Raw genomic sequence first — 12,671 nt, 5'->3', positions numbered from 1 at the left:
TCACGCTAAGGTAGTTGCCAGACGTGTTAAAAATAGCTTTAATCAGTTTAGAATATACTAAGTTGTTCCACGCCTAAATGAAGTTTCTCCACATGGTGGCGACAAAAATCCACATAGAACTTCGACTGCGTTGCTAAGCAGCACTCCGTTTATTCCAGTGTTGTAGCAGAAAAGTCCAAAAAGATCGGGGGAGTTTGTCCAGAGAACTAGCTTACATGTTTGGAAAATGGACCTTTCCTTCCCTATATGAATTAACGTTAGGCCGAGATTAATTATCGTCTTATTTCCGAGAGAGAGAGAGTCGATGTAACACTCTGAGGTAACGTTGTTGCGTGCACTGCTTACTGACAGTGTGTCACTTTACATCTAACATCCATTGCCAAAGCATAACGTTAGCGACATGAGTCAGGTTATTGAAAATTGTCTTTAGAAATGCGCTAACGTTAAATGTTAGAAAGAAACCACATGTAGCTTAAGTTAACTGGCTAAGCTATGGTCATGTATATGTCAACTTCATTAAAACATTTAAGATGTCGCTTCATTCCCCAATTATCATCTTAACATTATTTTACTGTTGAATCACTACACAGCCTATGACAAGCCTAGCTGAAAAGGTATAGATGCTAATCAGCTGAAAATAGCTCATTGATTGTCTTTTCTCTCAGGTGTGTCCAAATATGGGCAGCGTCGCAGAGAGGAACTCTCATGGACCTCACTGTTATTGGGCTGTATGTCAGCATCCTTGCTGCTGGGAGGCTGAGCGCAGGCTTTCTAAAGGCATCTCACCGCAAAAAGGGAAGTTGTCTTCTCAGGAATGTGCCCGTACAAACGGTATTATATGCTTAAATTACAACGAAAGATCAACTGTGTGTTGTGCCCAATAGCTGCAATATCAGTATAGCCTACTAGCCTATGGTCAAATAGCATACTGGCCTATAGACCACTCTTTTTCTTCATGTCTCTCTCATAGATGAGTTCCCAACATTGACAGTTGTGGATGTTTCACAATGGACCTGGGGCAAAGACAAATCTAGGTCTAACCCCATGTATGTGAGTAACAGCACAGATAGCTTGATGTGTGAGGCCTCTCATCAGAACCAGTTTTTCCCATCTTTGAGCCCTCTCATGGAACAGAACAGGAGGTCAGAGAAGTGAGTGTCACAAGATTTTCTTAATAGATTCCATATATCTGACACTTGACAAGAAGCAGTGCAGATTTAGTGTAGAAGTAGCCTACAAACTCATTGTTTGGGTCTGAGAGTTTTAACCTCTGCTTTGCACAGACGACTTCAACTTCCACCGGTGACCTGTGTGGATTCTTCTAATCAGAGCAAGCAGCAGGTTAAGGTGTGTAATTGTTTATGCAATGCTTTACGCGGTTAAAGCTGTACAAAAGTTTACAATTCTAGATAGCTAAGAACAGACATGACAAAACCAGAATCAGAATCAGCTTTATTTGCCAGGTTTGCATAAACGAACAAGGAATTTGACTCCTGTTAATCTTTGCTCTCAAAGTACAACACACTTAACATAATAGGAATAAAAATAAAAACCATAAAAAGAGTAAAATAATAAAAACAGAACAGTAAGAATAGAATGAAGGGCAGTAAAAAAAAAACATGAAAATTATATACAAGGCCTTTTTCCATTATTCTAATATCTAGGCCTGACTACCAGGCATTCTTTTAGTAAAAGAGATGCTCCTTGGCCTATTTTATCTAACCAATTTGTCTATTTCTCATTGTAATATTTTTGTAGCTTAACACAGCTTGGATTGAGCCACTGGCCAGTTGTCCTAGTCCAACTCGAGGTTCAAACATGCTTGTTGTGTGGGTTCCTAATTCAGACCAAGCCCCTGTTGCTCTCTCCCAGAACAGGTAAATACAGGTAGCTCATTAGATGAGATCCAGGAATAGAGGAAATCCAACTAATCATATTATAATATAATAATGTATAGCAGTTTATTACAATGGGACTGCAGTGCATATAAACTGTGTAACTCACAGAAGTCAGTTCTATCCATGCTTTGTCTCCCATTAGTGAAGAAAGGGCTAAATCCCCTCATGTGGCTGTGAAAGAGATTTTCTGTTTGCCATCCTCAGAAACTTTGATCAAATCTAATGTAAGTAGACATGTTATTACAAAATTACTTATATCCAGTAGGTTTGAAAGCCACCTCAATTAGAGGTGTGGCCTTCATGGTCACTTTTTTTAACAATAAAAAAATAGATAATAGATCATCATAAAAGGACATCCACTTGTAATGTATCATGTCAATATAGATGAGGAAGAAAACAGGTGTGAAAAAAAGGGTGCGGTTCCAGCTGTCTTTCTCTCCATCCATCTCACCACTGATGGCCTCGGATTTATCAGAGCAATGCAGTGTCCTTGGGCACACAGCTGGCTCCTGGAAGGCCACAGAGGACACAGGAACCTTCCCTCTCTCTGACGCGCGGGCCCCAAACACAACCAAGCGGAGGCCCGAGTCAGCACCTTCTGCAAACAAAGACCCGTTTTTGCTCAGGAACAAGCCTGTGGTCTTCCACGACATCAGAGAGAAGAAGCAGAGGAAGGTGCCCGGTGATGTCCAGATAATGTACAAACTGGACTACAAGGTATGGGGGACATTTATTCAGGTTCCGGGGGTCCTCCTTCATCAGTTTTTGGTTTCTTCATTTTGTATTGTTTTTCAATGATTTTGTTGTTCATTATTATTTTATGATTTTTAATTTGATGTAGAATAGCGAGGAGGGCATTGACTGGAAAAGTCTCAGAGCACAGGCTTATTTGTGGAAAAAATATAACCTCTCAAACAACCGGACGAAGGACAAAGCAGTTCCTCCAGAGGGCGCTACTGCACCCCTGTCACCACAGCATACACATCCCCGTCTCAATGTCATTCCTCAGGCTACAGTGCCCCACCTAAGGAATCCAGTCTTAAAAGGTTGGTTTAGTCTCGAGGTAAATGCCTACAGACAGGATGTCATGAAATTAGATGTTTTAAAATATATTCTGCATTACAAAGTAATAAATTAGCTGTGTGTGTGTGTGTGTGTGTGTGTGTGTCTGTGTCTGTGTGTGTGAGTGCATGTGTGCATGTGTGTGTATGGGACCTGCAATATGTCAATGCATGAAAGGTGCTACAGGAAAGACCTCCCCTCAGCAAAGCAGCCTGTTAGTCTCCCAGAGCAAGAGTATTCTTAAGGAGCCATCCAAGCACAGTTCAGGTCCAGGTGTTCAAATCCCACTCCATGTAAGTGTGCTGTCCAACACATGATGTATATGATTCCTTTTGGGGTACTGCATTCTTAACATATGTGTCACTAATAGCTCTTTGATGGAGATGCAGGTAAAGTACCTATAATGCAAGGCAGTGATGTTCACTTCATACCTGGTCCACTCCAGCCAGAGGAACACCCTGAAGATGAGACAGGTGAGCTTACCATCAGTCAGCTGTTCTTAAAAGAAGTAATGCTTAAAGGTGCAGTGAGGGATTTTACGCGATTCAAAGCCCATAAAACTTATTGTCACATTCAGCAATCACCTCCTCACGATCGCTAGCTGCTATTCCGTGAGTACACTTAAAAAAAAAAAAAAAAAAGAAAGGCAGCCCAGGCTCTGAAAACTGGGGTGGGGGCAGCCTATCCTTCAAACAAAAACAAAACCCTGAGTAATTTCTCTGGGAATACTGAAGGCAGAAGGTAGAAACCAAAAACTGATGAAGGAGGACCCCCGGCACCTGAATAAATGCCCCCCATACCTCGTAGTCCAGTTTGTACATCATAAGGTAGGGGTGAGCTGCCTCTCCGGCATGTTTTGTTTGATGTTTGGTTAAAATATAATGTACTGTATATAATGTTTTTTTGCATGAAAGCATCTGCTAATACATTTAAACATAAACACAAATAAATGCTACTTCCTGCGCAATCCCTGACTGTGCCTTTAATTTGAGCCTTTTACAAGGCTTTTCATTTACAGTGCATTCCCTATGTGCTGATATGTGAGATGAATATTGGGTTTACTGATTTGTTTGCAAGGATATTGAGAACTGTGTTGCTATGTAGTAGAACTGTGTTGCTATGATTTATATTACAGCACCCTACAAATTCAATCATCCAATAAATTGCATGTGTTAGTTCTAACAGCCTAATAACCAAAGAGTCAGACTAGTAAATGTTTATTAAGACGGATGTGAATACATTGGTACATCACTTTGCCATTGACTTACTGTGTATTGCCGTTGCAACCAAACTGGCATAGTGTTGTATGGCTCATGTTTTAGATGAGTTTTGAGGACTTTTGAAATTCTAAATCTTGTAGATCTTCTCGTTTTTTCACTTACACAGTCTACAATCCTGATTATGACTATCCAATTTCCTTCCAAAGAGTACAGAGATTGTACAGATTGGTTTTCATGTAAATTCCATGTCATTACATGTCGTGAATGTGGTTTTCATAGATATTATATGTAATTTCTCTCTGCTGTCATCTTAGAGCCAACTCTGAACACCTCTGTAGCCACGATGAGTGTGGAAGCAGAGGTGCCTCAGCATAGCCAGGTAATGCCACCGGCTTTCCACAGTCCCGCCAGTAAGAAGAGGCTACAGTGGGCAGACTTTGAGAGTTTGGAACCTGAGCCTGAGGTCTCTTGCCCTGAGCTTACCGCGCCACCACCCAGCCCGAAGCAGAAAGTCCCCAACGAGCAACGAACAGTAAAAATGATCAAGTGAGGACCTGCCAGTCATATGGTGGTGGTCATTCCGCGCAGATATTTTAAGTTTTTATACAAACAGCAATACAAATGTTAACACAGGTCCATAAAAGCACATCTCAAATGCTTCTAAGTCATTCCAGTCTGGACTTTATCTAAAATGTATGTTTGTATGTATGTTGTCATTGTCACATTACTTGCACAACTGTAAATTAGGTAGTAGGCAGTGCAATATGATGTTGGTAAGGACATTGCAACATCAAATACATACATTCATAGATTCCAAACTATTAGAAACAGAACTTAATTTTTAACATGAGGTGAGGGCTAGCTCCATGCAAGAACATTGCAAAGAAGAGCTCTAATTAATCAGAACCCTCACACTCAAAAGCATTTCTGACTCTCAGTGTGTCCTGAGTGGGGATTGCCAATAAGTACCAGACAATATCAGAATACTTTCCCTATTTGCAATCAGACAGTCATATCAATAATGAGATTCTCAGAGTTAGCTCAACTTTATAGTTAAATAGAAATATTAAATGAAAACTTCTAAATGTATTAGAACAATATATCTATTAATATTATTAGTAGTAGTGAAGGGGTTTTTGTTTATTAAATGTAAGACCCATTAAATAGCAGCTTACAATGTTAAATACTGTATGTATGTTACCTGCATGTACGAGGGACCATATTACACAATGCCGTACTGAGTAATTGTGTAATATGCAAGTTAGATGTGCTTACTGAGCACACCATGTATGTTGAAGACAGATCAATAACCAACTTTAGTTAACCCCTAATCCAGTGTTTAAGGCAAGGATGTAGAAATCTCCCATATTACATGGATCTGGCTGTGTTTCTCATCCTAATCTGAAATGACACAGTGGTCGCCCAGCCTTCACCCTCGCCCAGCACTGATGGCATTGTGAGAGACTGCCCTCTGGCTTGCAGGATTCCCTCCCGTTGCCGGCTATTTCCTTTCTGGCCCGGAGTTTTTTGCTCCGCCAGCTGTGTTAGCTGAGGAAAGTCAGTTCTCACACCCAGGTCCTGTCTGAATGCCAGAGGACATCCAAGCGACCCACACAGTGTGCAACACGAATGGAAAAAAGAAAAAGAAAAAAACATCCCACCCTTTTTCCTAAACAGAGAGTAAACTGTCATCGTCGTAGGAAAAGCGCAGGGAGCTTCCGCAACGAGTACAGATTTCCATAGTGGCCTCCCAAAGGATGTGCTCTGCCATAGCAACAGATGGCCTCACATTAACGCGGGCCCTATAAACCCCAAACAGCTGAGACCTGTTTGTTTGACCAGCGTTAGAGGCCCTCGTCATCTGTTGGGAGTTGTACGTCAAGATGCACGTTAAAAAGCGTCAGTGACATTTACAGACAGTTAACCGGGTTGCACAATGTTGAGTGACAGCTTTGACATGTTGTATACTCTACCCCTCAACTGAAGACCATGGCACTCACAGTCGGATCGCGATGCTTCAAACGCTGCTGTGTGATGAAGTGCACCCTTTTAACTGGTTTGACCTAATTACAGGTATGATTTCCCAAGTGTAAGACCTCACTCAAGTATAAAGCGGCCTTTTGATCAGGAATGACTCAGGGAAAAAGTGAGCATCGGTGCAGACCGACTTGCTTAATTTGAGGCGGCATGAGGTTTGGGTGGGAGGTTAGGGGCTTTTGGAGTCCCCCCCCTACCCCCCCCCTTTTTTTTTTTTGCAAAGCAAACAAATGAAACTGACTGCAAGATCGGGCAATGCAAGTGTAATTAGATAGATTAAACAAACACTTTGTGCCAGGAATCTCAAAAAGTGCTGCGACAAGAATCTCCCTGGCCAGGAGTTCCCGTTTCACATGGGTCCTGCAATTCTTTTTTTCTTCTTCTTTTTTAGGATGCTGTAATTTCATTCTCCATCACTTTTAGCACAGTACCACAAATCTCTGAATCACCACATTTCTGATAGAGGCCATGCCCAAGCCAGTGTAGCCTTCACAGGCAGGCTTTTCAGCGTTTGCCCCCATACAGTCACGCCAGTGTGTGTTGGACTGTATTTTGTTTGTGTCACTTTCCCCCATGGGATAATTCTGGAACTTTCTGAGATAACATTTTCCCTGTGAAATCACAGGCAGGGCTCTGTAGTGGAGCCACACAGACACCCGCCTCCTTGCTCCTCCGCTAACAGAACGGCCTGTGTGAGTGAAGCCTTCTGTAGAGGCAGCCCCAACACTTTTTTTTTTCTGAGAGAAATGTTATTTCTCTTATTTGTGTATGTTGCTGGGCTGCTGTGTGCTGGATGAGGAGCAACCTCAAATTCACCTGTGGATAGGGTGCCAATGGTCTGTTTACAGGACCATTTTTCTTCACTCTCGTTCATGTTTTTTCTTTAAGTCATACGCTTCACAGTGTGGCTTTTGATAAGCAAGCTAATCAAGGTTCTCAGTATTTTTTCCTTCTTGTCGACTCGCTGTAAAATTGCTTATTTCTCGTTGTAGACGACTGGCACTGTTGCTGTGGACATTGTACCACAAAAGTATAGCTGCGAAATATTAGGTGATTAAGGTTTTCATTTTACTTGGTTTTGTGTGTACAATCAAGCTGTTCTCATGGCTGCCTCTCTTGGCATCATTCTTTGGGCTCAGCATTGTTTTAGATAACCCAGCAGAGAGACAGATGTTCCATGGTCATGAACATGTGTATGCGCGCGCACACACACACACACACACACACACACACACACACACACACACACACACACGCTATCATGGCTGAGGTATTCACCGACATGCCTGTCCCTCTGCACCAGTTTTAATATGAGCCCCGGGAATGTGGAGCGTGACATATTAGAGGGTGTGCGATGTACACTGTAACTCCCCCGGCCGGCACACCTGCCCACAGCTCGCGCACAATAGGCAGGTTATTGGCCTCGCGGTGGAGGGGGTCTCTCTTGTTGCTTTCATCACTTCTATTAAGGCGAGTGCTGGAATGTAGCCGCCACGCTTTCTCACTGCTGCACTCCGTTACCAGAGAGCCAGAGCTGTTTAAATGAGCCCTGTTGTGGCTACGCATGAGTCACAGATACACCTGCAGTACTGCATCAGTACGTGGCTGATCGCGGATCGCTAAGGACTGGTGAAAGATTTTTTGAAAGGCCTGAGGCCTATGCTGGACTGTTGGTGTCCAACGTAAAACAAAAAAGGGAAAAGTATATACACACCCACATTCATTTATTAGCATGAAGACCTACTCAACATGCTGACGCATCTAATGACTTTAAGCATATTTAATGAAGGAATGAATAAGATCCAGCTGTGCTTCACTTGAATTCCACCAAAACCAGAGGTCTCTGAAAGCTGCTTTCACTGAGGTGTCTGTCAGCCTGCCACATGCACACGTGGGCTGACCCCCACCCCCCTCCCCCTTACACACACACACACACACACATACACATACACCACCACCACCACCACCACCTCAAACAACTGGCTGTGTACTTACATAGTACATGAGACCCACACGTTTCGCAGGGTTTCTGTTGATGTTGACGTTCTGAGGAGGTGCTCTGAGACATCCGTATGAGGAATGCGTCTGCTCTCTGACCTGCGTGAGAGAGATGCAGCTGATTCCACACTCACCTCACATACACACACACACTGGCTGCCCCATCACGCCAGTGCGACTTGGGTTGAGCTACCACGGACATCTCCACCAAAATAATTGGAGATTGACTCATGTCCAGTCACAATGGAGGGATCATTAATGTGTGTGGGTGACCATGCATAACGGTGATAAATATGACTAAAATTGTATACATATTCAAAAAAAAATGTAATGCGGAATGGACAGTGTGCGGGATCTCTTTTAAAACCACAGTGCCATATCACAAAGGAGATGAATCAGTCGCACACGTAGGGATGTAACGGTAGGAAAATTTAACCTTACGGTTAACCAAAATTATCACGGTTTTCGATATTATCGTGGCATTTTTAAAAGTGTGTTCAATATGTCCAGAAAGCACTAATAGGCCTACACAAGCTGAAATAGTTTCAAAAAGTATGACAGCATTTACTATATTACAAAATATAGGCAAAACCTTATCAAAAGTGCAACATTTAACCAGGGACGCTGGAACTCATTTTCACCTGGGGGTGTTCATAGAGGGGGTGCTGAGGGGGGGTATTTTTTTTTTTTTACTGAGTAGATGTGATTCCTTTATTCCTTTGTCACTTTTTCCTTGGTCCTGTTTAATTGGCTTTGTGTCACAGTTAAATCCATCAAGTAGATAACAGAATCTGGGAAGGATTAAACACACGGTTTCCACACCGTGGTAATCAACCGTTATAATCATGATATTTGAAATGAAAACGCTAATTGTTATCGTCAACATTTTTTATCGCGGTTTACCATTATTGTTACATCCCTACGCACACGTCAACCTGCGCTGGCTCATTGCCGAGTTCTTATGGATTCAGTCAATGGTGCGCAGTCTCCATGCCATCACACTAGGCCAATATGCCAAAAACCTCCCTTCCTACCAACCGGTGGATCCATCAAACGTCATGTCAAACGCCTACCAGCATGTTCATTGCTTTATCATGCAACAACAAATGTGTAGTCTACCTCTCCGGGGGTTTTGTTTTTGGTGAATTTTGTCTGTTTGTTTGTCTTTAAACATAATTTTCTACTATCTTAGATTTTAGTTTCATTGCAAGTAACACTTAACATGACCAATAGGGCTACAAATTGTGGTTAATTAGTGTCAATAGCATATTGCGAGTAGTTTTGAACCATAGAACTTTAATCATAGCCAAATTGAAATAAATGCGAATTTATGATAAGCCTGTCAGTTCGACTGGCGACCCACAGTTGGATAAGCAGGTTCCCCCGAGCAGTCTGCATTGCTAGACACTGAGGGCTTCTCTGTCTGCTGATATTTTGCTTAAAGGTCCAGGCGGTCTAGCCCTCATGCCATTTCAGCTCAAAACACTTTTCATTCGTCAGCCTACTTAATAAACTTATCTTTATTAGTGGCAACATTACAGTATTTAGGCTATGTTAATCTCAAGCCACTCTAAGAAATGGCTGTAGGCCTACTTTCACAGTAAGCTACAGCACAGCAAAATCGAATTGCAGTCTGAGGGATACATTTGTCCAGAAAACGTTGTTAGACATAGTCTATAGGCTAGGATACATAATCACATATTTGGAGATGATTTGAAGTGGGCTCATATGCTTCCATAACATATTGATGTAAAAAAGAGAAAATGTGGTAAGGCCAGCCTATGGCATTTCTGATATCTAGCAGATAATTGGTTATAGTGCTGTTTTGCAGATGGTTATTATGCATAATAGTTTTAAGCAACAATAGCAATAGCTTGTCACTAATAATGACACAAAATAGGCTAATGAATGTTCATTTAATGAAGTTTCAACATTGTAGGCTACAGTTTTCCTACATGTATTCATGTTCTAACTAACACAAGCCTACATCCATCATGTTCCAACAGAATAAGTAGGCCTAGGCTACATGACGCACCAATTCTGGGTAGAGGTGGATTTGATCGTTCGTTCTCATGACACAGTTCGTGTCGTTCAGTTCGCCAAGATGATTAGTTCTGAATCGTTTGTTCGTTCGTTCAGTCGCATTTCCGGTACAACGGTCAATCGACAATCAAAAAATCCAGTGGAAACTAGATGGCAGAAGTGTGAAGGCCAATCGGCCCACCATTTTTTTCTACTTCGCCACCTACAGATGTTTGACATGTATGATATTTCGAAACGCCATGTTATTTCCCATAGACATTCGACACCCGGAAGTTGGGTGGATCCGGATGTTTCGGAGGCGGGACTTATTCCGGAGAGGTCTATGCCAAATGATCTCAATGTCACTCAAACACTGTTTACATGGACGAGCATACGAGGCAGATGTCACACTTTCTGTATACTATACTAAAATGCGTTGCTATGCAAAACAAGAGATTGAAGATTGAAGATACAAGAACAAAGCATAAATATTTACCTGAGCAATGTCGTCATTGTGGTCATGACGGAAGCATCTTCAATGGTTCGCAGACGTATTGTATCCTAGATTGTGGGTTGGTGACGTGCCTTGGAATGATATACGATACACTTGTACGGTTTTGCACTGTACACAGTCTAACTTGGGTCCGCACAAGGTGATATACAGCTGTAGAATGAACTAATTCATGTGTGAGACAACAGCTGCAACAGGCAACAAAATGATAGCCTGACAGGAAATGAATGTAAACTTTCTTTGTATATGCCATTATAAATCAGTTGAGGTATAGGCCTACTCTGTTTATTTTCTTGCCCTGGTGAACAGTCAAACCTCTTACCCTACTCATGCCTCAACACAGACATTGAACTAATTCTTTATTTGATGCAAAACATGTTGCTGTCCTAAGAGTTGTCATGCCAAAAATACAAACAACATTCCTGTCAAAGCCCAGCACTGTCTCAATCTCCACAAGCAAATCATTAAACAGACATGCACCTGCATGTCATGCATACTTTGAGAAAGTCTGGAGAATTAATGTCATGCATACTGTGAGAAAGTCTGGAGAATGAATTTAATGCATTTAATTAATCATGAGGACTACAAGCAATGCACATTCTCTCTCTCTGTCTCTCTATCTCTCTCTCTCTCTCTCTCCACACGCACACACACACACACATACAATCTCAAGGTGAGGACGTACTTAGCTCTGCAGTGGTAGCTCACTTTAAATAGTTTGAGGTCTAAAGGAAATCACACCCAGTGTAATATACTGTTTACTACACACACCCCAAAATGATGTCAGGATTACACAGATCATAGTCATATAGGAGTGTAGTCCATATAGGAGATCCAGTAGGGATGTAGGGAAATAAGAGTCTTTAAAGCAAAGCTGTCGTGTTGTGTGTGGTTCAGCTGACGGGGAATCTCATAAAGGTAATTTTAGTCTCCAACAGAGGTCCAGGTTGGAGTGGGAAACCGTAGGCTACAGCCTTACTTCATAGATACCTCCACCCCCCCCCCCCCCCCACACACACACACTCTCTCTCTTGGAAATGTTTGCCTGACTGACAAACAATGGCTGGGAATGAGCCAGACGGACATTTGCCAATAGCAGCCCCCCCTCAGCCCCCCACCTCCTCATCAGGGCTCGATGTGAGATGGCCAGCGCACACATCCTGCCTTTGTGGGCCAGGAATCCCAAGAATCCCGACTGTGTGCCCTCCTTCTCTTTACCTCCGCCCCTTCCAAGACTAGGTGCTCCGACTGCTTCCAAACATCTCCAAGACTGCACCCGATCTTATCCTGCTTTCTGTCTGTATGCTTATGTAAAGCGATTTGTGTGTGTGTGTGTGTGTGTGTTTCTGTATGTATGCACGTGTGTGTGCAGAACCTTCTAAGGTTCTAATGTACTATTCCACTTCATAATTATTGCACTTTTATGGTCTTGAGATATCTTTGTTGGTTGTTCCCATTTAAAGGGCATTTTGATTAAATGGTGCTTTAAACGTAGGAGTTTATTAACAGTAGTTCTACACTTAGCATAGCAATGCAATGGGTTGTAATATCAATTGCATTCTTCTGTTTTGGAGTAAAACGAATCCTTATTTCATTAAAAAAAATTTTGCCTTACACATTTTTTACACACAATATAATAGTGCTTTTCAACAAGCATGTTTTGGTTTGCCGTGGAAAATACCTGTGGTCCAGATACAGTACACAGTAAAGGCAAAACTAGACATATTAGGTCTGGGTGTAGGTTAACACCGGCCTCATGAAAAGTGCTAAATTCCTTTTCCTGTTATGTGTTTCATAACTGCTACCCAAGGCCTAATGCGAGGGCTTCCTGACCAGGAACAAAAACACTTTTCATGTTCTTATGGGATGACAAAGAGAATGTTTGGTTTTTCCTATGAAAACATGGGAACCTGTGTGAACAGC

The 12,671-nt window shown here is 42.2% G+C and overlaps 1 protein-coding gene across 1 annotated transcript; it reads left to right on the top strand.

Annotated features, from left to right (window-relative positions):
- Nucleotides 1–166: 166 nt before the first annotated feature.
- Nucleotides 167–4,839, top strand: LOC121716014 (uncharacterized protein C9orf43 homolog). Its single transcript, XM_042102138.1, has 11 exons — nucleotides 167–319; nucleotides 666–831; nucleotides 971–1,151; nucleotides 1,284–1,347; nucleotides 1,759–1,877; nucleotides 2,041–2,122; nucleotides 2,283–2,615; nucleotides 2,740–2,944; nucleotides 3,138–3,253; nucleotides 3,331–3,433; nucleotides 4,495–4,839. Exons 2-11 carry the CDS (start codon nucleotides 678–680, stop codon nucleotides 4,728–4,730), a joined length of 1,593 nt encoding a protein of 530 aa, XP_041958072.1. The 5' UTR covers nucleotides 167–319; nucleotides 666–677; the 3' UTR covers nucleotides 4,731–4,839.
- The last annotated feature ends 7,832 nt before the right edge of the window (nucleotides 4,840–12,671 follow it).

Source organism: Alosa sapidissima, chromosome 8 (genome assembly GCF_018492685.1).
Source record: "Alosa sapidissima isolate fAloSap1 chromosome 8, fAloSap1.pri, whole genome shotgun sequence".
NCBI lineage: Eukaryota > Metazoa > Chordata > Actinopteri > Clupeiformes > Clupeidae > Alosa > Alosa sapidissima.
The sequence above is the reverse complement of the archived record's forward strand: the minus strand, read 5'-3'. Positions and strand labels throughout refer to the sequence as shown.

Coding starts and splice junctions, on each gene's coding strand:
- LOC121716014 (XM_042102138.1), top strand. CDS start 678: ATGGGCAGCGTCGCAGAGAGGAACTCTCATGGACCTCACTGTTATTGG. Junction 1,348..1,758: donor AGAGCAAGCAGCAGGTTAAG/GTGTGTAATTGT, acceptor ATATTTTTGTAG/CTTAACACAGCTTGGATTGA. Junction 2,123..2,282: donor AAACTTTGATCAAATCTAAT/GTAAGTAGACAT, acceptor ATGTCAATATAG/ATGAGGAAGAAAACAGGTGT.